The following is a 23535-nucleotide window of genomic DNA, read 5'->3' as shown; positions in this document are numbered from 1 at the left end:
AGTGCAGGAGCAAGAGTGGGCACAGGAGCAGGAACAGGAGCAGGAGCGGGAGCAGTTTTATTTGATTTCATTCCTTCCATCCTCGAGGTATCCTCCTATCCTTCGTGCCTCCCTCCTCCCCCCCGCTTGAGTTTTCTTGTGGACCGGCTCCATGCTAACCTTGTCGGACCCACTGCACCGCGTGCCCCTCAGCTCCAGTCGGCCAATAGGAGCGTGTACCAGCATCAGCCCAGCTCAGCTACATTCTCCCCGCCAGCCACTCACAGCTCGGCTCAGACACACAAACAGGACACAGACCAGGCAGGTGGTGTGCTTCCCCCTTCCTGCTGCTGTATGGTATGTGCTTCAGGGGCTCTTTTGCTTTTTTGTGCTTGTCTGGGCGAGTCGAATCTCCAAGGAAGTCCAAGGAAGGAGGGAAGGAGGACGAGGAAGGAGAAGAAGAAGGAGGAGGGCAGCCACTTTAATTGAGGTATAGCAGGAAGGGGGTGGTCAAGACATGCTCAATTCATTGCTCAATGCGTGCGTGCATATGCATATCGCTGGCGAGTTCCTCTGCTGCTCACTTCTTCCTCTCGGAGAAAAAAAAAGGGTGCCGTTTCGTATGGTCTTTTTTGGTTGACGCTTGGTATTACCTCTGGTTTTTTTAATTTTTAATTTTTTAAACACCTTCTCCTTTACGCATACTTCCCCACCCTCCAGTTCTCTTTCGCTCTCTGGCCCTCTCCTCCGGCTAGAGACCCCTTCTCTGTCAAGCACAGATATTCCAGCCGTTGTGACCAATTGACATATAACTTATTGCCTTATGGTACCCACCCAACCTAACTTTGGGCATAGAACAGATGCACGTGTATCGACCGTGACACAGCAGACACACACCTACACCCACACCACACCCACACACCCACTCACATGGTAACGACGACGATATCTTGTCCATAGTCCAAACATCACCTGAAGACGACAAGGCCCTTTTTTGATTCTTGCTTTACATATTGTTGTTTTTCCCTTCCTATTTTTATTATTATTATCGTTCTATACTCGATGCGAAACCCCAATATCTGCTACTGCTGATGCTATAGCTGCTGCTGCTTGCTTCTTCTTCTTCTTCTTCTTCTTCTTCTTCTTCTTCTTCGCATTTCGCTCAGCTGCTTGCAATTCATTGTTGATACCCCCTTCTCATTCCCCTTCTCAAATTCCAGCCCTGGTCTCCCTCTCATCTCTCACACACTCTCTCACACACATTCTCTCCCTCTCTCTCTCTCTCCTCCCCCCTCCACTCACTTGGTTCCTGCGCGACTCCACGTCCTCATTCTCATGCGCCGAATTTCCCTCCGACAAACATAATACGGATACCCAATTTCCCCAGTTCGTTTCCCTTTTCGCTCCATCTCTTCGAGGGTTAGGACCACGCAAACCACCGCGTGCTACATTGACGAAACCCCAGTCCTCCGCGCTGGTCGATCTTCCATCACCCCCCCCCCCCCCCCCCTCCTTCCGCCATCTCGCTTCCTCCTTTCTTGCGTTTCTCGCCCCCACGCCCAAATTCCTTCGGATAGCTGAGCCAAAACCACGCAAAACTCGGCCCGTGTCTGTCAGTCCCTGATGAAGCGATAGCCGACCGTCCCCACGAGGCCACCTCAACACTACCGCCCAGTCAGCCCTGTCAGGGTCCCACAGGTTCGCGATACACCTTCTCGCCGCACGCTGCTGCCCCATCCTTCATTTAAACTAGACATTCGAAAGCTAAGGTGCATATCTCCTCCAGGTCCAAGAGGTCAACAGGTTCGACAGCTCACCCTGCCGCTCCTCTTCCTCTTCCTCCCCCCTTTCCAATACCGACCACGTCTCTCGACGAGCTGTTGACCATCCCAAGCCTTCAATGCCCTGGCAGCCTCTTCCCCGAATCGCCTTCGCCGTCGCGACATACCCCTTTGCCGCCTCGGGCCCAGCCGACCTCCCCCTCGAGCTCGGCGATGAGCTGTACATAATCGAGGAGACCCCCGACGGCAACTGGCTGCGTGGCTATCTGGTCGCCCCGCCCAGTCTGCTGGCCGGGCTGACTTCTGTCAAGGGCCAAACCCTCGAGGCCCGCGTCTTTAGCGGTATATTTCCCCGGAGCTGCGTCGAGGTGCGCGAGGTGCTGGGCGAGGCCGACGATACCGACGACGCCGACGACGCCGCTAGTGACGATGCCACCGCCGACACTCATTTTGGAAGCGACTCGGCCAAGAGCGGTTTGACACGGACTGCTATCGATATACCAAAGGCGATTCAACGCCACAAGTCGTTTGGGAACGCGAAAGGTCCCAGAGGCAACAGGACAGGAACAAAAGGCCGTACGCCCCTCCAGGAGCTTCCCAATGGCACCCACGGCCGCCTCTCCATCCCCGTCAAGCGCGATCCCGACGCACCTCGCCCTGCCGCCCCCGTGCCCATGCTCAAGATTGGCGACGAAACCCCGACATCCGCCGCTGAGCCCCTCATCGACGAAATCGCCAGCTGCCTCCGCGAATGGCACTCGACGAACCTGCACGGCCTGCTCCTATCCAGGCAATACTCGCGCCTCGAGAAGCTCTCGCAACTCATCCACACACTAAACCTAAGTCGTCAACAGTTCCTCCACAACGTCCTCACGAGGCATGAATACCAAAGGCTGCGCGAAAAGACGGTGTGGGATCTGGTGCGCGTCAACAAGCTATGTGGCGGAGAGGTCGTCGTCCGTGACCCTGCAGACCGTGGACGCGTGCTGACGGGCGATGACTCGGTGGTTGACATCACAAAATTGCAGTCTGTCATGAGCGTTCTCGACGAACCTCCCCAGCCCACCGTCGAACCCACAGCTCTCCACCACCTGCTTTTCGACGTCAAGGGTTTCGCCGGCGCATCGGCCGAAGAAACCTCGTTGGCTGCTTACTTGGTGGCCAAGCCCGTCGGAGGCAAGGTGACCACGCTGACGGAATGCTTCATCATCGAGATACCCCCTGGCGGAACCATAGGCAGCCTGGCCAAATCGGGCCAAACGCGAACGGTATTCGCCGACCTGTCTTCGCAGGACATCGGCGATGGCGCGTCGGCCGACACGGAGCTGTACCTCGTCGTCAAGGTACGCTCCAGTGAGCAAATCATTGCCAGCCGGAAGCCCGACTCTCGTTCCGGCGCCAAGTCTCAAGGGACAGGATATTCCAAAGATCCTACCAAGCCCACGTCCGCCGGCAACGGCAAACCTTCTAGAAGAAGTCTCATGTGGGGATCCAAGAGCGGTCGCTCTGCCTTCTCCAGAGGAAACGCCACGCCAAAGCTTGACTCTCTGACCGAGTATCCCGAAGCCCGTCCGTCGACACAAGACGATGGCCAAGGGAGTGCGCCACCTCCCAGTACCGACGGCTCGAGGCCTCGAGGCTCGTTTGATGCCGGTGCCGGCTTTCTGATGGCGGAACGGACTGTCGGTGTCGGCGTTCTCAAGCTCAACTCTATAATGAAACAGGACGACGACGTTGAACAGGTCGTGAGCATCTGGTCAGCCTCGCTGACGCCACCGGCGGAGAAACAGAGTCTCAACGACGAGTGGGACGGCCTCATCCGAGACCTGATGGACAGTAAGAGTGGCCATTACGAGAAATCACGCCGCACCGAGCGGGTACAAGTGCACCTCAGGTCGTTCAACCACCCGGACGTGGACGAGCTGGTCAAGACAACGCCGACATTGCTTGCTGGCATCCGAAAGACGAACAAGCTGGGATTCTCGGGCGCACCTACCAAGGCTAGATCGGATATCTACGTCACCCTCGACTCCGCTGCCCTCTCGAAACACAACCTCTTGTCCAGGTATGCAGGGAGCCCGACCACGCTCGCCAGCAGTGTGCAAGGAAATCATTTGCAGGTCATGCTCGAGGTGCGGAGAAGTGACGGGGAAAAGATCCCCAACTGCATCTTTTCTTCGTCCAACACGGAGGGCATTACCACCTGGAAGTCTGTGGCAGTCGAGAGAGGGGATCATTGGAGCCAGACTGTCCGACTCGCCATTTCGCCAGAGGACGTCTTCACTTCGCACCTCGTCATGTTCCTGTCTGACATGCCCAACCCCCCATTCGCGGTTGCCCACATGCCGTTGTGGAACCAGGAGGCTTTTGTCCGCGACGGCACACATGCCCTGCTGTTGTACAAGGCTGACGAGTTCACCTCGACCGCCCAAGCCGGACCATCCGGCAGAGGGGGCTACCTCTCCCTACAGTGGAGTGCTAGAGGAAACGAAGAGCATTCGGCCGACGTGACCGGCCCCCAGGCCATCCTGCGAGTCGATACCTACCTGTGCAGCACCCGGTTTTCCCAGGACCGCGTCGTTCTGGGCTTGCTCAAGTGGAAAGAGGCGGCCAAGGACGACATTCCTACGCTGCTGAAACACCTGATTTTCGTGCCAGAGATTGAGGTCGTCAAGCTTCTTAGCGACGTACTCGATGCACTTTTCGGTGTGCTGGTGGAGTACTCGGGCAACGACGAACTCGAGGACCTCGTGTTCACGGCCCTGGTTAGGGTCCTGGGCATCGTGCACGACAGGCGGTTCAACCTCGGCCCGCTCGTCGACCACTACGCGGAGAACCGCTTCAACTACCCGTTCGCCACGGCTTGCCTCGTCAGGTCATTCACGCGACTGCTCGAAAAGCCGGCGGAACCCACGACGTCGCGCAAGCTTCGGTCCACGTTCAAGGTTGTGCGACACATCCTCAAGTTCATCACACACGCTCGCGGCCAACAGCAGGCCAAGGAAGCCGGAATAGGCATCACCCACTCGCACTCGGCCCCTGGCTTCACCCGGGAGCTAAGGAACATCTTCAAGGCCCTGGACGCCATGATGCGCAGCCACGCCCCCGTCCTCGTCGGAAGCCAGACCCTGGCCGTCCAGCATTTTCATACATGGCTGCCCGAGCTGACGGGTCTCTTGTCGACCGAGGAGATTCTCCACATCGCCATTGACTTCCTCGACTCCTGCGCCGATGTCAAGGGCAAGTTGGTGCTGTACAAGCTCGTGCTCATCATCAACTACTCCAAGCTCGACATCTTCTCGCATCCCGACCAGAAATCGGCCCTCACCGCCAACACGGTCCGATGGATCGCCCCTCACTGGGGTCACACCGAAGCCGTCACCGACTCGTGGAAGGAACAGGTCCGTCTCTGCTGCTCCGTCCTCGCCGGCCAGATCGACAACCTCGGCCCCGAGATCCCCGATTACCTCCCCAAGATCATCGACTCGTACATGTCCATTGTGGCCGTTCCGACCAAACCTCGCAACCGTCTCTCGCTTCTCTTCCCGACGTCGTACCCCTTTCCATGCAAGCCCGTTACCGAAAAGTGCACCTTTGATGAGGCATTAGTCGAACTTTCCGCAATCCTTTCGGCCGTTTCGAACTCGCCAAGCGGCATGCAACTAGAGTTGATCGAGGGCGACTTGACTTTGTTGTTAGAGAATACCCTCCGCGTGCATATGAGTATTTTGATGGGCGAGGCTTTCCCGCCCGACTGGCTGAGCGTACACATTTACCACCACAAGTCCACCATGAAAACACTACAGTACTTATCCAGCATCCTGCTCGAGTCGTACTTGCCCCATCCCGACGATGCCGAGAATTTCAACACCGAACTCTGGAAGATGTTCTTCACGACCATGCTCAAGCTTGTTGGTAGCCCGTCCCTGGCTCTGGAGACCTTCCCGGAACAGAAGCGTAGAGCTGTGTGGAAAATTGCCGGCGACGTCAGAGAGCACGGCGCCGAGCTCCTCAGACGGACCTGGGAGGCCATTGGCTGGGAGACGAGCGCCGACGAGCGGGACCGTTACAAGCTGTCCAAGATGGGCGGATACCAGGTTCAATACGTCCCTACCCTGGTTGGCCCCATTGTCGAGCTTTGCCTCAGTGTGCACCAAGGCCTGCGAAGGATGGCCGTGGAGGTGCTGCAGACCATGATCGTCAGCGAATGGACTCTCAGCGAGGACCTGTCCGTCATCCAGACCGAGATAATTGACAGTCTCGACCAGTACTTCAAGTCGAAGCCCTTGACCGAGAGCATCTTGCAAAAACTCTTCATCGGCGAGGTCTTGGAGCGTTTCGCGCCCCTGGCGACTGGCCCTGACGAGGCACTGCACGCTGCGATTTGCGAGCTGATGGGCACCGTCAACGAGTTCCTCGACCTTCTCGTGGCCGTTCACAGCAGCGACAACACGAGCGAGGCGTCGCATCTGATTAACCGACTGCGGCTGATGGAGTTCCTCCGGGATATGCAGAAGGAAGAGATATTTATCAGATACGTCCACCAGCTGGCCGCCCTCCAAGCCGAAGCAAGGAACCATTGCGAAGCTGGCCTGGCCCTGCGGCTGCACGCTGACCTCTACGACTGGGATCCCACGAAGCAGGTTCCCGCTTTGAGCGAACCCGAATTCCCGGTGCAGACTTCCTTCGAGCGCAAGGAGCGCATCTATTTCGACATGATCAAGCATTTCGAGGATGGCGAGGCCTGGAGCAGCGCCTTGGCGGCCTACCGAGAGTTGCGTACCCAGTACGAGAGCAACGTCTTTGACTTCGCCAAGCTTGCCCGGACCGAACGGGCCATTGCCACCGTTTACGAGACCATCTCCAGGAGCGACAGGTTAATACCCAAGTACTTCAAGGTAGTCTACAAGGGGCTCGGGTTCCCCTCTAGTCTTCGCGATAAAGAATTCGTTTACGAAGGATCCCCGACAGAACGCGCCTCGGCCTTCACGGACCGCATGCAGGAGCTATACCCGTCTGCTCAGATCGTGACGGGCGGCGATGTTGACGATGTGGAGGGGCAATTCCTCGTTGTTTCCGCCATCACCCCCCATCGCGATCTAACGCACCAAGTCTTCCAGCGCGCCCGCGTCCCGCAGGTCATCCGCGACTACCTGCTCTCCGCTAACCCCCAGAGCTTCTCCGTATCGTCCAAGCGCGACACGTCCGGGCCCGTAAAGGAGCACCACGCGGAGAAGATAGTATTCACCACAGCCGACCCATTCCCAACGATCCTTCGACGCAGCGAGATCGTCTACACGGAGGATATCAAGCTCGGTGCTCGCGAGACAGGCCTGGAACGCATCGTCAGGAAGACGCAGGAGATGACGGTCATCGAGAAGCGAGTTGCCGAGGGCGACGAAGAGAACGCGCAGCTGCTGGTGGATGCTGTGAGCGTTTCGGTCAACCCCGGTTCTGACAATAGCGTTGCGTGCTACCGCCAGCTCCTGCCAGCCGCTTCGAGCGATGACGACAACGGCGACGACGACGACGAGGAACAAGAGACCCGCCTCGACCCACAAGACAATGCCATCAAAATGGCGCTTGTCGACCACGCAATCATGATCAAGCGATGCCTGGCAACGTTTGCAAAAAGTTCGAACGAGGTCCTCAACCGAAGGCATGAGGAACTACGACAATGTTAGTGTCTCCCCCTCCCCCCTCCCCCCTCCCCCTGTCCGCCGATTCTGCAAAGTAGTCCTTTCTGACCAATGCCAGACTTTGAAAGCACCTTTGCACCCGAAATTGCTCTCTTTGCGCCCCAACAGCCCACTCGCGACTTTACCAACATACAGCCCTGGCGACGATCATCGCCGTCGACAGAACAGGGATCCCCCCAACCGCAGAGCACCACCGGTGCCACGGACAACGTTGTGGTCGCCGAAGAAGTGTCGACCGTTCAGCCCATCGCCATCCGTCAGGGCCGCGGTACACGTCTGAGCTTCCTGGGAGGTCGTAAGAGGCAATCCCCGGTGCAGCAACAAACCAACAGTAACTCCTCGGCCAGTGGCGACGCGGATGATACTTTGAGCCAGCACAGCCGAAGCCGCAGCAGGGCCCAAGACACATCTAGCCGGCTAAGTTTCTTCCGGGCCCCGTCTACAGACGGGGGGCGTATGAATGGCAGCAACGATGCTGCTAGCGAGTGGGTGACGGATTCAGGCGGCCGGCAAAGCTCAGACACTGGCTTCAATCTGACGGAAAAGGAACGCGAGTATAGGGACGAAAGTCTAGCCGACGACCCCATCGTCATCAAACGAAGCAGTGTGAGGAAGAGACTGAGCATGCTGAAACTGGGCAAGAAGTCACATAAGCACGGTGGTGTCATGGGAAGCGTGCACGAGGAATAGGATTTCGCGGCAGCGGCAGAGAAGCTTGGCTACATGAACAAGGTGACGGGCGAGTGGCAATATCCAGTGACGTGATGACGACTGGTAAAGGGTCGACTCGAGAAGCGAGTATTGGCTTACATACTTTGTGTCCATGTCGGCGGCCGCCCACGGAATCGGGCTGAGAAGAGCCCAGGATATTTCTCTGCCTCTTCTTTTACTACTTGTTTTTTTTTTCTTTTTCGCTTTTTTTTTCTTTTTGTGATTTGCACAAGCGATGGTAGGCTGGGAGGCGACGGTGTTCTGGATATGTATTTGTAGGATCCCCCCTCATCTGCACGACTCCTCGACGCAGCAGATGCAGCTCATTTTGACTTCAGGTTCTCTTCGTGAATAATACTTTTGTCTCCCACCATGCGTGTGTGGAAGCCTGAAAGATGGTGTGTCAGTCGGATTGGTTATGTTTTGCGACAGTGCTGTCTGATGTGTGCTCTGCGTCATCGTCAACCTTCAACACCCCGTCACTTTATGTGGTTGAGTAACAAGAGACTAGGGCTATAATAGGGGTTCGATGCAATTGGAAGTTTACCCCGAGGAGTATACCACCGCGACAGGTGCTACGGAAAGGGAGAAGGAGAAGGGGAAGGGGAAGGACTTGCGATTGGGCCGGCTGGCACGGTTCTCGCGGGATCCGGTGTACGGCAACGAGGGAACCCGGTGTTTGAGCAGGCTTGAGCTGGGATGTAGTTGGTGGATATGGTTATATAGGCCGCGGTCACGGTCCGTTACGGCCGGTGGCAGAGAGCTTTTGACGAACCTGAAAAGAAAGAGAGCGTCACGTCGTCGATTGGGCGCATGAAAGGGGGGTTATAGACGGATGTCGACGAGATAGATAGTGGGTGGTATTGATGTTCCCTAGCTACAAGTGAAACCACTGATGACGCCGAAGAAAATGCATGGATTTCCGCTCGATCCAAAGGAAGAAAATGCCGAGAAAGCCTCTCCGGAGGACAAGAAGAAAGAAAAAAAAGAAAAAAGAAAAAGTAAAACCAGACCAACTCCTCCCCCCTTCCCACGCCCTCGCCGTGATAAAGACCGTTCTGTGGTGGACCAAAAAGACCCCCACGTCACCTACGCGTAAACAGAACCGTGATCGTCGTGAACTTTATATATCAAGTGCCAATGTGCCAAAGCATCGCACACCTCCTCCCTCTCTTTCCTTGAAACCCATCAAATCGAATCGCCCGTCGAAGAAGAGAAGGGGAAAAAAAAAAAAAAAGAAAGAAGCTCCGTTTTCCTCATTTCCGGATGGCGGACCAGACCCCGACGAGGCCCGCAAAGGGCCACGCCACGGCGACCTTATCCCTGAGGGACTTCCTCTCCCGTTCCCTGGCCACGTCGACCGTGACCTTGTCGTAGACGGTCGGCAGGCTGGTGGCGCCGTAGCGCTCGCGCAGCCTCGTGTACCAGTCCTTGCCGTAGATGTCCCAGAACTCCTTCTCGGTGTAGTAGGCGTGGGAGTAGAGGACCTTGCGGCCGCCGAGCTCGGCCAGGCGGGCCTCGAGGTCGCGGTTCTGGCGGACGAAGCGGTCGATCTTGCTGGACGGCGCGGGGCCCCAGACGCCGACGTTGAGCATGGGCTGGGGCGAACCCCCGCCGCCGCCGCCGGGCTCCGTCGTGCAGGGGTGGAAGGTCGGGGCGGCGGTGGCTCGCAGCGGGCACAGCCAGAGCGGCCAGATGTCGAGCTCGTCGGCGACGTAGTCGATAAAGTCCCCGACCGTCGTGTAGGGCAGGGCGAGGTCGTGAACGAGGTACCGGAAGGTCATGCGGCCGCCGCAGCCGAGGCCGGCCTTATAGAGGGTGCGGGTGTCCATGAGCCCGTTGACGGCGCGGCGGGTGAGGCGGTTGAAGGGGACGAGGCCGAAGTACTTGAAGGCCAGCTCGCCCATCCAGAAGGCGCCGCGGTCGTGGCGGAAGAGGTAGTCGCGCAGCGGCACGTAGTCCGGGGTCGGGGTGCCGTTGCGGATGCGCTTGCGGGCGTGCAGGTAGAACCAGGGGTCCTTGGCCCGGCTGAAGGTCTGCGGCCGGCCCTTGTCGGGCAGGTCGTCCGTCAGGTGGCCGGTGACGACGGCGGCGCTGGTGCGGGAGAAGACGAAGGCCTCGACGTAGTCGTTGTGGGCGAGGCCCGTCTCGCGGCGGACGGCGGCGACGGCCTCGGGCACGGTCGAGTACGAGTGGTAGCTGACCTTGACGTAGCGCCTGGCCGGGACGAGGCGGACCTCGAGCCTCGTGACGACGCCAAGGGTGCCGAGGGCGCCGGCGGCGCCGCGGAAGAGGTCCGGGTTGACCTCCCCCCGAGGCCTCGACGACGTCGCCGTTGGCGAGGACGAGCTCGACGGCGCGGACCGTCTCGTCGAAGTAGCCGTGGCGGAAGGAGCTGCTCTCGCCGGCGGAACCGGCGAAGCCGCCGCCGACGGTGATGCCGGGGAACTCCATGACGACAGGGGGCACGAGGCCGCAGGCGGAGGCGGCATCGACGAGCTCGTCCATGGGCACGCCGGGCTCGACGACGGCGACGGCGGCGGCGGCGTCGACCCGGAGCACGCGGCGGAGGGCGCTGATGTCGACGACGCGCTGGCCGTGGGGCGGCCGGGTGCTGCTGGTGGAGCCGTGGAAGATGCGGAAGGGCTCCCCGCGTGAGTGCAGGTCCCTGACGGTCTCGGCGATGCGCCTGACCGCCTCGCTGTGCTCGGCGTCCATTCTGACGTGGCTCTCTCTCTCTCTCTCTCTCTCTCTCCGTCTCCGTCTCCCTCGCGCGCGCGCAGGTCTGGACAGGGCCGTTTTGATGGAGATGATCTCACTCTGGACAGAGGGTCTGGGATTGGACGGGAAGAGGAGGGGGGCGGCGGTAAGGGGGGTAGGGGTCCTGTAGCGCGAGATCTGGGGAAAGCCGATCGGGTTGATCGAGGCGGGCGCACGGAAAGTCAAAGTGGTTGATGGACGGACGGGTAAGGAAATCAGCGGGATGCAACGCTGGGCTGGAACATGTAACGGTGATTGTCTGAAGTTCTCTGGCCACGCTCCAGCCAGCGTCGGTCAAACCGGGCCTTTTCCCCCACCCTCATCCTCCGTTCGTATTGCCCATCATTGGAGGAGAGGAGGGGGTGACTCTGGGGACGCGGTTACGAGGACGATGACTAAGGCAAAGAAGGTTTCTTTGAAGGTTTTGTCTGGTTCTATTGACGCCGGCGGCCCGGGATTGCATTGATGTCAACCCTAACCCCGTATGCCGGCGTTCAGACAAGGGGGGGAATATTATCGACCTCTTATTGCGTTGGGGCTCTGTAGTAGGGCTGTGTCCGTTGCGTGTGATCGGACTGGTGTTGCAGGAGAAACTGTCTGAGCCCTGAAACTCAGTATCGTTAAGATTTGTAAGCCGTAGAACTCAGCGACGCTGACATTTCTTCACTAGAACAAGCCTGTTAGTAGAGGGAAATAGACGTCTTGGTCACTGAGGAAAAGAAGCCAAAAGGGTTTGGGCCTTGACGCTGGATGTTAGCAGTAAGTAGCATCTAGGCTAAGTTCAGAGGCAACCCTAACCCTACAAAACAGCGTGTAGACAAGAGGTGATATAATTAACATCTTATTACGTTAGGGCTATAGTAGGGCTATATCTATTATGATTAGACGAGTGTTATAGTAAAAACTGTTTAAGCTATAAAACTTAGGAACACCAAGATTTCTTTACTGGAATACACCTATTAGCAAAGGGAAATAGAGGTCTTGATCACCGAGGAGAAGAAGCTAGAGGGGTTTGGGCCGCGACGGTGTACATTGACGGTGAATAGCATCCGGACGAATTTGCTGGGTGGTGGTGCAGTACTACCCGAACTCCGTTCCATATTCAACTCTTAATTCTGAGTTGTCTATCTTACAATCGGTGCCACAGAGCGCAGGGCAGCTTTCACGTGTGACTAGCTATGCAGGGCGAAGTTATGGAAAACGATTGTCTTTATTCTATTAGAACCCCGCATGTTCCTGTGGCCAGTAAATGTCTGCAATAACTGACGAGCAAAATGCGGCAGGGCTCATTGGCTCTCAGCGTCCGCCTTCTCGGCGTCCTCTTCACTCTGTATCTTCTTCATTCCTACACCTACGACGCCAATGATGCTAGCAGCCGCCAGGGCAGCCGCGACAAGGTAGGTTCTCGTGATAGAGTGGTTGTAGATCTGCAAAAGGGCCCCGAACTGCTCGGGCGGCACCAAGTGCTTCAGCTGCGTGGCCCCCGAGTTTCCGATAACCCTGGCGTCCACCCCCGGCAGCCCGGAAGCGACGCCCGACGTCAGCTCGCTCGCAAAGACGGCCTGGGCGATGGTGATGGCGGTCGTCGGTCCCAGGCACTGGAAGAACAGGACGACTGCCACGCCGATGGCGACGTCGGCCTCCCCCAGACTGCTCTGCACCGCGACGGCGGCCTGCTGCGTCGACACACCGATCCCCAGGCCCGCCACGACCTGGAACGGGATCCACCGGTCCGCGCCCGAGGTGACCTGGAGGGTCGAGAGCAGGCCAGAGCCCACGGACAGGAGGACCGTTCCGGCCAGCATGAAGGGCTGGTAGTAACCGGTCTTGGTGACTCCCCAGCCGCTGAGGAAGATGGCGAAGATGAACGCAAGACACAGCGCCAGGTATCTAACACCGGACTGCTCGGGCGTTGCACCCTGGATGGCTTGGAACCAGAGAGGCACCTATGTAAGGGACGTGAGCACGAGGCGGAGGGGGGGCAGCGTGTATGAAAACCTACATAGTAGACCAGCGTGAAGAAGGCGCTGTCCAGGCAGAATCCGAAGAGAGCCCCGAACATCACCACACGCATCTTGGCCAGGCGCGGAGGCACCAGGGCATCCTCACCCATCCACCACTGCTCGACGACGAACCCCGCGACGAGGACCCCGGCGACGACGAAGCACGCGACTGTTCTCTTGTCGTTCCACGCAAACAGCGCGCCGCCGAATTGGAGCGCGAGCAGAAGAGATGTGATGCCCGGCAGCAGGAGAGCCATGCCGAGATAGTCCAGACCCCGGATCTTTCGCAGCCAGGGCCGCCGCTGCTCCTCCGTTGGCGGGGGCGACTGGATCAGGAACAAAGTCGCCACCGCTGGCGGTGCAGCTATCGGAAGGTTGATGTAAAAGCACCTATCGGCCCCCATGTCAGTGGGGGGGGGGGGGGCATGCGGGATGTCGAAACTCACCATCGCCACGTGAGGTAGCTGTTCGTGATGACGCCGCCGATGACAGGACCGAGAACGGCGGCCACGCCGTACACCATGCCGATGGCGCCCACGTAGGTCGGCAGCTTCTTGGCCGGCAGCGCCGCCGAGATGAGCACGAGACAGCCGCTCTGGAGCCCGGAGGCGCCGAGGCCCGAGACGGCGCGGCCCGCGATGAAGGCCGCCGAGCTCGGGCTCGTCGCGCAGACGAGGGATCCAATCTCGAACACGGCGAGGGAGACGAGGAAGACGATCTTGATGTCGAATTGGTTGTAGAGCCGGCCGAATACGAGCTGAAAGGCGCAGAGCGTCATTTGATAGGCGGAGCCGTACCACTTGGAAGAGTCTTTTGGTTAGCATCGCTTGCGATTGTGAGATGGCCCCCCTCCCACCCTCTTCTTCGTCACAACACTTACACCGACGTCTGCCAGAGAGCCAAAGTCATCTGTGATCCGCGGGATGGCGGTCGCGATGATGCCCTCGTCGAGAAAGGTGCAGAGCACGCCGAGGGCCACCGCCAGCCAGATGACGAAGACCTTCCACCCGGGAAGGTCGTCGGCCGTTGCGGTCGGCCGCGTCGTGCTTTGGGGGGCATCGTGCTGGTCGTCGTCGGTCTTCTCGCTTGCATGACTCTTGCCCCCGCTGCGAGTATCAAGTGAGCCCGATTCGTCTGTAGTCATGGTTGAGTTCTTGGTGGTTTGAGCTTGCTTGTCTCCCGCGATTCAGTATCTCGACCGTGAAAAACGAAAGAGCAGCACGACGCCCCCAATAACTATGCCACACTCTTTCTCTTTTCCCCTTCTTCGCCTCCTCCTGCTTCTTCTTCCAAACCCGCGTTCCTTGCCTCTGCTCTTACAGTTAGCCCCAGAGGGTGTGGCTACTATCACCGGAAAAAGGCCGATGGAGTACGCCCCGCGCCTTCGCCGGCTGACCGCCCTCAGGATTCGAGCCTAGCATGGATCCAACCACCCCGTCACAATGGTTCCCAAACCGCATCAGGAAGGCCGAAAAGACGCAACAGGCTCCCGCGAAGCTGCAGCCGGGCCCCGGGAAGCACCGGGGCGTACGATAATACCTAGCGAACGTGATGAGCCCCGTTGCTGACCACCCCCTCCGTGGGGCCGAAGGATCGGGCATGCAATACCTAGTTAGCGCGGTTTCAAGCTTTCTGTGCGTTCTTTTCAAGCTTTCTACCGAGGGGCTTGGCTACCGACGATCGCTGGTCCGAGGAGCCGGGAATGTCGATGAGTAGAGGGACCCGGCAGCCTACATGAACCCATGCAAGGCACAAGATGTGAACGCGTTCAACAGCGCCCGCGCTACAAAAGGACCGAGTTACAGGGTCATATGCAGCCGGTGGCGAGTAAACTCAGATAGCCAATGGCTGGGAATGTCTGCTGCTACCACCGATTCCAAAGGGAAAATCCACCTACTCGTATTTCGACATATGTGGATATATTTTACAGGACCACACTGATAAAACTGGGCGAATCGGAGCCCGTCAGAACGATGATTCCCTTCCATCACGGGTGCCTATTCGAACTTAGGCCTAGACATTCCCACTCTCGGGAGACGTCTGCAGTAACCTGATGCCGCAGCTTGCCGCACCCCAGTGAATTTGATTCCAGATATTGAAGCCGAGGCCGGTCCACAGAATCCTTCTAACACTACCCGGCTGTAGGATTGTGTCACAAACGGAGTCATCCCCTCTGAGGCCATCAAATCAAGGTCACAAGACGCACCGTGTAAGGACTGACGGCGAGGGGTACGCCGTCGAAGCTTGCCCTTCTAGGCAGGTAATACAGCTTTCCGGCAGTCTGAGCCGATTCATCATGCAAGAATGAGTGATTATTTTCTAAGAGGCACTTACGAATGGGGAGGCTGAGCGAGCTATACGGGCATGTGTAATGTGAATGGTGGCATGGGTGGATCGCGTCACATTTCGAGTCTGCCTCGTAAGAGTGAGGCAAGATAGTCATGTTGCTCCGATAGGTGTTGTTGAGGTTCAGACTTGGGTGTCATTCTGATGACAGCCTATGGATGAGTCCATGCGTGAACTTATACTATTAGTGTCGTCCTTGCACTCCCGCCTTGGCGCTGCGTCTTGAGGCTGGTAATTACCTTACCGAGAACCGACCTCGTATCTGATCACTGCAACGACTATACACAAGATGTCATCGACAGAAGGGAGATGGAAGCCCACCCCGAGGCTTCAATCTGTCAAGTTTGTGTTTGACACACCGACCCCGTCGGATGCGCAAACCCCAGACGAGATCGTCTTCGAGAATCCGTTCCCTGCCGATGTTGCGGGTGTTCCCAAGCGCTTCGTTGTCAAGTTCCCCGCCGCGCAAAGCCCTAAGCAAGAGGATGACGTTGTACAGACGCCTCAAAACTACGGCGAAGAATCTCCCGGCGGTGGGTCGCAGTCCAGCGAGCCGTTTGACATCAAGAGTGCGTCCGCAGATGCGAAGGCGACTACAAACCAGCGATCCCGTGTCCGAGGCCCGGTCTGCGAGCTGGAGGGAGATATCAAGCCCGCGGTATGCGCTGTTTGGGCTCTGATTCTATCGTCTCTGACGGGCAGCGAAGACGTTCGCTTCAAGATATGCGACACGGGTCGCTCATGTCCACTATCCCAGGCCAATCTTTCTGTCGACCGTAACCAGCAGGTTTCCACCTTTCTCAGATGCGTTGCAGACACGCCAGCTGTGTCTGGCGTTCCCAACACTGAGTCGAATATGATGACTCCCGCAACAGACGATGTTTTCCTCCAAACCATCGTGGCCTTCTCAACAACTGTGCTAGGAGTCCGAGAGTTATCGGATGCCACTGACTGGGCCATTCGACTCGAGTGTTCAATCGATAACCAAGAGTTGGAGCTCTCCGCCACTTTTGACCAACAGCGGTTCTCTCGCCTGGAGGTGAGGCTTCTGTTAAATGACCTGGAGCATGGTCTTTGGCAGTTGAACCACCTCAAGACACAGCAAATGACTTTGGGCGACATCCATACGCTAAGTCCTGCCAGCCAGCGTCATCTTGTACAGCTCAACAGGCCGTGAGTGCTCTTCATATTATCATGCTGAGTTTTTGAGGAACTAAACGAAACAGGCTTCCGAAACAAGAAGATATTCTGGTCCACGATGTGATAGCCCAGCAGGCCGAATCGCAGAAACAGGCTCATGCAGTCTGCGCTTGGGATGGCAACCTGTCGTACACTCAGCTACAGGACCACGCCGACAAACTTGCAAATCACCTTTCGAGCATTGGCGTCGGGCCCGAAGTCTTCGTCCCCGTCATCTTCGAAAAGTCAGTCTGGAGCGTTGTGGCCATACTGGGAGTGATAAGGGCAGGGGGCGCTGTCGTGGCCCTTGATCCATCACTCCCTACAACCCGGATCTGCATGATTGTCCAAGACGTAAACGCATCCATCGTATTATCATCAGTCAGTAGCCAAGACAAGATTCCTGAGCATATACTTCAGGAAAACAGGGTCATTGTCAACGAACGACTCTTTCCAACACTCTCTACGAGAGCCGCATCCTGGCCAGCTCGGCTGGTTACGTCCAACAATGCACTTTACGTAGTTTACACAAGCGGCTCGACGGGGAAGCCAAAGGGTGTGGTGGTCACTCATACTTCCTTTTTCTCCAGCTCAAGGGGATTCTCCAAGGCCATTCACCTTGACTCGCCAAAGGCTCGCGTATTGCAATACTCCTCTTTCTCGTTCGACATTTCTATGCTCGAGATCCTCTCCACCCTGATGGCCGGCGCGTGTATTTGCATTCCGTCTGAGGAAGAGAGAATGAACAATCTGGCCGGATGCATCACAGGGATGGATGTCAACTGGGCCATGTTGACGCCGTCAGTGGCGAGCTTGATGAGCCCAGAGGAAGTCCCCAGCCTAGAAGTGCTCTGCTCTGTTGGTGAAACACTCCCGCAGGATGTTGCAGAAACATGGGCCGGCCACGTTAAAACCATCAATGCATATGGTCCTGCGGAATGCTCAGCCGTCACTGTCGTCAGCAAACCCAGAACCAAGGGCGTCAAGAGCATTTCCATCGGGAGATCCGCGAACTGCGCTGTATGGATCGTCACCGAGAACGGGAAAGTTGCCCCCTTCAACAGTATTGGCGAGATTGTTGTCGAGGGCCCCCCTCTGGCCCGCGGCTACCTTGGAGACGAAGGGCAGACTAACGCTGTCTTTCTTGGCGATCCGAGCTTTCTCCGTGGTATCGTGGCGGATCCAATGCGATGCTACCGGACGGGCGATCTCGGGCGGATGAACGTTGATGGTTCGATTGACTTTTTGGGAAGAAGAGACAGTCAAGTGAAGATCAATGGCCAACGCGTCGAGCTTGGCGAGATTGAGCACCAGTTGAAACAATCTCTCCAGGTAGCCCACCCATTCCAGTCTTCCGAGTTTACTTGGGATGTTGTAGTTGAGCTCCTCCGGCCGATTGGGGCAAGGAACGGCGTCCTCACAGCTTTCCTGGCTCCCAGGAAGATGACCGGAAGTCTCGCGCACTACAGGGAGCAGGCTGTTGCCAGAAAAACAGACCCGGTCTGGAGAGATACTCATGACAGATTCAAAGAAGCCTCCAGGGAGGTTTCTAGGGTTCTTCCAGCCTACATGATCCCTAGCGCAGTCATCCCATGCTATGCATTGCCCCTTTCGGCCTCCGGGAAAGTTGACAGGAAAGCACTCCGTCGCCTTGGAAATGAGACGACAATGAAGCAGTTATTGCGGATACCCGAACAACACAAAGACGACTTCTCCAGTGCTAGCACAGACAGATCTGGATTACAGTCAACCGACCTTACAGACTCCGAAGGAGAATCATCAGTCGGCCAGCACACAGTGTCGTCCGACGCACAGCCCTCGGACCTCAGCTGCACACCCGTGGAACTTACATTGCGCAAGGCTTGGGCCAAGATCCTCGGAGCTTCTGAAGACACCATCACGGTCGACGACGACTTCTTCAGACTTGGCGGGGACTCCATTGGGGCCATCAAAGTCGTTGCAGCATGCCGCCAACTGGGACTTCAGATTAACGTCGCCAACATCTTCAAGAACTCTGTGTTGAAGAAGATGGCTTTGGTCTGCAAAAGTACTGAAGACCGCTACGTCAAGCCAATAGTTCGGTTCTCTCCATTCCAACTCCTACGCCAGGACGCAGTACCCGAGCTTCGCGAAGAAGCGTCATTCCAATGTGGTGTCAAGTCGGAGGATATCGAAGACTTGTTCCCCTGCACTCATATGCAAGAGGGCCTGATGGCAGTCAATCTTACACGACCAGGCAGCTACACCGGCCGGTGGATCCATCCGCTGCCTCAAGGAATAGACCTGGCCCGGTTCCAAAGTGCTTGGGAGGACACCCACGCGACAACGCCAATCCTGAGGACTCGGTTTGCTACGACTTCAGCCGCAGGTTCCCTTCAAGCGGTAATCAAAGAGAAGATTCAATGGCTCTTCCATGATGATCTTGATGCCTACCTGGACAAGGACGACTCCGACCCTATGTTTCCCGGAGACTCGCTTACCCGGTTTGCGCTCATATCGTCGACAGATGGCGCTTGGACGTTCGTGTGGACCATCCACCACATGCTGTACGATGGCTGGTCACTCGCAATGCTTTGCAGAATGGTTAACGACTTATATCATGGCCGCAACGTCAAGCCGGTAACCGACTACCGACACTTTGTGCTGTACACAAATCGACTCTCATCCAGCACGTATTCAGATTATTGGAAGGGAGAGCTCCTTGAATCTCCTGCATCTTGCTTCCCCGTCGTACCAAAGCAGGGTCATCGGTCCTTTGCTAGAGCCGTTGTTAGGGACGAACTTGCTCTCAATCTCGATCCCTCTGCTGGTATCACCATGTCGACTCTTGTGCGCGCAGCATGGGCTGTTATGGTTAGTCATTTCTCCGCATCGGACGACATTATCTTCGGAGCAACTGTTTCCGGAAGGCAAGCGCCTCTCGATGATATTGAGAGCATTGGGGGACCAACAATTGCGAGCGTTCCTATTAGGGTTCGGCTCGATAAGGAGATGGCTATTCTCAGTTTCCTCCACCAGATCCAAGACCAGGCGACATCAATGATACCCTTCGAACAGGCTGGAATCCAACGCATAAAAACTCTGAATGAGGATACAAAGCGAGGCTGCGAGTTCCACAATCTTCTTGTGGTGCAGGCTGGCGGAGGCTGGGACGAGACAGGGTTGGGTCCTCTCGGGAAGCCGGTATACCGTGAAGAGTACACGACTTTCCCAGTCACATGCGAGGTCTGGCTCCATCCCGGGCGAGTCGAGTTTGCAACTCACGTCGACGAGGAGGTGACAAGCCGGATATTTGTAGCACAGGCGATTGAGACTGTCAAGGTCATCATGACCCAGCTCGCTTGGGCTGCATCGAGGCCGAATTCTGGCCTCAAAGTAGCCGACCTGGTTTTTGATCAGTTTACGGGCCCTGAGAAAGCATCTTCCCATGACAAAGCAGTTGAAAAAGTTGCTTCTACACTGCACGGAACTATCACAGAGAAGTGCCAACTACAGCCCGAACGAGACGCCATCGTTTCAACAAACGATTGCATCTCTTACGCAGCTCTGGAAAGCATGTCCTCCGCCCTTGCCACACATCTAACAAAAAGCGGCGTATCTCCAGGAGAAATGGTCCCATTATGCTTCGAAAAGTCAGTATGGACAGTCATTGCGATGCTTGGAGTTCTGAAAGCAGGAGCTGCCTTCGTTCCGTTAGACCCGAGCCAGCCCATCTCCCGCTTAAGAGGGGTTGCTGCGCAAGTCAAAGCGAAGATTGTCCTCATGTCGAAATTCCAGTCAAAAGCGACAGATCTTGGTATTGATACACGCATTATTGTGGATCGAGACTCACTTGAGGCATTCACCAGCTGGTCGAGCTTCGAGACCCTCGCCCCTCATTCCGAACCTGACCGTCCGGCATACGTTATTTTGACATCCGGGTCTACTGGAACCCCGAAAGGCGTTGTAGTCTCACACTCCGCTTTTGCTTCTAGCGCAGCTTCACACGGTTCGGCCTTCGGAATGTCTTGCACCAACCGCGTACTGCAGTTTTCCGCATACAGTTTTGACGCTAGCTTGTTCGAGATCCTCACTACACTTATCCACGGCGGAACAATATTTGTTCCTACAGAAAAGGAGCGCCTGGAAGCCATCGGAGAGTTCATTGAGGGACACCGCGTTAACTTTGCTCTCTTGACGCCGTCAGTCGCCCGGATCATCGAACCTACAGAAGTTCCCTCGATAAAGACCCTAATTCTGGGGGGAGAGGAGCCAGATCGACTGGTAGTCAAGAAATGGCTGGATGCTGGAACCAGGCTCTTCAACGCGTACGGACCGAGCGAGTGTTCCGTTATTGCTGCCTGCTACTCCTGTTCCCACGAAACGGATCCCCGAACAATTGGTATCTCTGTCGGATGTTCATCATTGATAGTGGATCCAGACAACGAGTTAAGCCTAGCTCCTGAAGGGGAAGTTGGCGAGCTACTCATTGGAGGCCCAATTCTGGCCGATGGATACCTGAACGATCCGGAACGAACACACTCAGCATTCACCAACACTCCCTTGTGTTCAGTAGGCACTCGGGCGGGAGTTGACAGACGCTTCTACAAGACAGGAGACCTTGTCAAGAAAACCGAAGACGGCAATATGGTCTATGTTGGTCGAAAAGATATGCAAGTTAAGATTAACGGCCAAAGAATTGAGCTGGGTGACATTGAGTCTAACTTGGCTGGTTGCCTCGATGTCAACCTTGCTGTTGTTCTTTTCCCATCGCAAGGGCCATTTTCGAAACAACTTGTCGCCGTTTTGGAGCTTCAGATGGGCCATAACGCAGCAGCCTCTGGACCCCGGTACATGAACGCCTATTTCAACAAGAAGGTGGACAGCATTCGTCGAGAGCTAGCTGCGAAAGTACCTAGTATCATGATGCCAACTCATTGGGCTGACGCCATCACACTCTGGGACGATGGATTTCCGCTGTTAGCATCGGGAAAGCTGGACAGAAAACAGGTTATGACCTGTTTAGAAGCACAGCCTAAAGGGAGACACGCAAAAGCTGACATCCCAGCCAGAGCGGTTGGAGGGTCTACAGCCATACTTCGAGGAGAGATCCCCGCTTACGATTTGGCGGAGAAGATTGCGAGTCTGGCACCTTCCAAATCATCTTCTAGGCCAAGTCTGTCCATGGGAGTTGATGATGCCTTCCTTCATACGGCTGGTCTTGACTCATTGAACATGATGTCGCTCATGCACTTCATTCGCATGAAATATCGAACAAAAGTCAGCATGCAACTACTGATGGATGAGACAACGAGCATCCGAACACTGGCAGCATTGATCACCGGCTCTAGCACAAGTCGAGGCAACATGGCAAAAGGTCCCTCACCAGAAGTCGGTGGAAGAGTGGATATTCTAGCCCAAGTCAACCGGTATGAAGAGAAATTGCTTCAGTTGTCGCCAAAATTTTCTGGGCCTGCTTCCCAGAGCCTCGTCAAGACATGGAAGGACAACAGTATCAAAGTCTTCCTCACTGGGGCCAGCGGGTACTTGGGCACGCAAATATTGCGCCAGCTTCTCGAGAGTCGGAATGTCAGTCGTGTGACAACTCTCGTGCGCAGTGCGAATCTCGATGAAGCAAAGAGTCGGGTGATTGAGGCAGCTCGGAAGGCCCAGTGGTGGACCGAGTTCCACGAAGACAAGCTTGAAGCTTGGGTGGGCGACTTATCACAGCCACAGCTCGGCCTAGAGCAAGATCATTGGAGTCTCCTTAGCGATGGTCAGTCCTTTGACGTCATCATCCATAACGGCGCAGTTGTTCATTGGAACAAGAGCTATTCAGCCCTAGAGGCTGTCAACGTTGGCTCGACTGCGCAACTACTTAGCCTCGCAGTCCAACGCCCATCATTGAGGTTCGCCTACGTCTCGGGAGGTCGACAGTGGAAGCGGAGCCCAGAACCGGACGAGGATATTGCTCGCGAGCTTGCAGATTCGATTGGCTATAGCCAGACAAAGTTCGTTGCGGAGGTGCTGACCAGGAGGGCTGCCGAGAGATGTCCCTCCACTGGAAGGAATATCGCAGTGTTTAGGCCTGGGCTCATCATTGGAACACCCACAGAGGGTGTAGCCAACTTGGACGACTACATTTGGCGACTCACATCGGCTAACATCAACATTGGTGCTTATAACGACAGCGATGAGGATGCATGGTTGCACGTATCAGATGCAGCAACTACCGCCGCGGCTACCATTCAAACTGCCCTGAACCCCCATTCACAGGCACACGCAGTCAAGAGCCAAGAAGACGGAATGACTTGGGGTGCGTTTTGGAGGCTGATACTATCTGCGGGGTATGGTATTCGTCCAAGTCCTGCGTCAGAATGGCTTTCGGCGGTCAGGAGGGATCTTTTTGCGCGTCAGGAGGCGCATCCTTTATGGCCACTGGCGCACATGCTCGAAGATGGCTCATTGGAATGGGCGTTCCGCGTCAATCATCCGGAAGACTGCCCTGTGCGACTCAAAGTTGCTATCAGAAGGAATATCGACTTTCTTGTTCAGGCTGGGTTTCTTCCTAGGATTTGATGTGTGAAACGGCCATTAGACAAGTTATGGAGTTATGGCAGTATGATATATGGAGTTCCAATCAAAAGCTCCCTCAAGGCTCACCTGGAAACGCGGCTCCAACGGTACAATCTAGGGGAAGATTGAAAGCAGAGAGAGCGAAGCTGTGATCATCGGGTGTGCACCATCTAAAAACCTCGCTTACGACTGTCAGGAAGCACAGTTGTCTCTTAGCCTCTAGTTACTTATTATTTTCATACATTTCTTGCTAACATCTAACCCTTGGCGATTGGTCAACCATGACCACCGCAATCATGTCTTTCCTGCGAAGGTTACCATATTGCTTTGCAACCCCCAGAGGAAAATCCACATAAATGATTCAGTCGTGGGCTGAATCGTACGCGCAAGATATTTCTGACGCTCAAGATGGCGTGATGACCACGTCGTCCCCAATATCCCGCTTGGGAGCTGAATCATCCCTACGACGTCCCTCCTCTCGAAAGGGGCGGTGGAGGAAACTGGGCCGCTATTGATATCTCG

At 56.2% G+C, this 23535-nt stretch overlaps 4 protein-coding genes across 4 annotated transcripts; 2 read left to right on the top strand and 2 right to left on the bottom strand.

The window, feature by feature from the left end:
- Positions 1–1879: 1879 nt before the first annotated feature.
- Positions 1880–8149, top strand: GLRG_06841 (SH3 domain-containing protein; the record flags this gene model as incomplete). Its single annotated transcript, XM_008097381.1, has 2 exons — positions 1880–7439; positions 7518–8149. The coding sequence occupies 2 exons, from the start codon at positions 1880–1882 to the stop codon at positions 8147–8149; spliced, it is 6192 nt and encodes a 2063-aa protein (XP_008095572.1).
- A 1277-nt stretch (positions 8150–9426) lies between these two features.
- GLRG_06840 (FAD binding domain-containing protein) lies at positions 9427–10888 on the bottom strand (the record flags this gene model as incomplete). Its single annotated transcript, XM_008097380.1, has 2 exons — positions 9427–10476; positions 10499–10888. The coding sequence occupies 2 exons, from the start codon at positions 10886–10888 to the stop codon at positions 9427–9429; spliced, it is 1440 nt and encodes a 479-aa protein (XP_008095571.1).
- A 1328-nt stretch (positions 10889–12216) lies between these two features.
- On the bottom strand, positions 12217–14077 carry GLRG_06839 (major facilitator superfamily transporter; the record flags this gene model as incomplete). Its single annotated transcript, XM_008097379.1, has 4 exons — positions 12217–12876; positions 12933–13323; positions 13380–13732; positions 13814–14077. 4 exons carry the CDS (start codon positions 14075–14077, stop codon positions 12217–12219), a joined length of 1668 nt encoding a protein of 555 aa, XP_008095570.1.
- A 1491-nt stretch (positions 14078–15568) lies between these two features.
- GLRG_06838 (amino acid adenylation domain-containing protein) lies at positions 15569–23016 on the top strand (the record flags this gene model as incomplete). The annotated part of the gene is made up of 3 exons (XM_008097378.1): positions 15569–16452; positions 16506–21416; positions 21510–23016. The coding sequence occupies 3 exons, from the start codon at positions 15569–15571 to the stop codon at positions 23014–23016; spliced, it is 7302 nt and encodes a 2433-aa protein (XP_008095569.1).
- Positions 23017–23535: the final 519 nt, after the last annotated feature.

This window comes from Colletotrichum graminicola (assembly GCF_000149035.1).
Source record: "Colletotrichum graminicola M1.001 genomic scaffold supercont1.26, whole genome shotgun sequence".
Classification (NCBI taxonomy): Eukaryota; Fungi; Ascomycota; class Sordariomycetes; order Glomerellales; family Glomerellaceae; genus Colletotrichum; species Colletotrichum graminicola.
The sequence above is the reverse complement of the archived record's forward strand: the minus strand, read 5'-3'. Positions and strand labels throughout refer to the sequence as shown.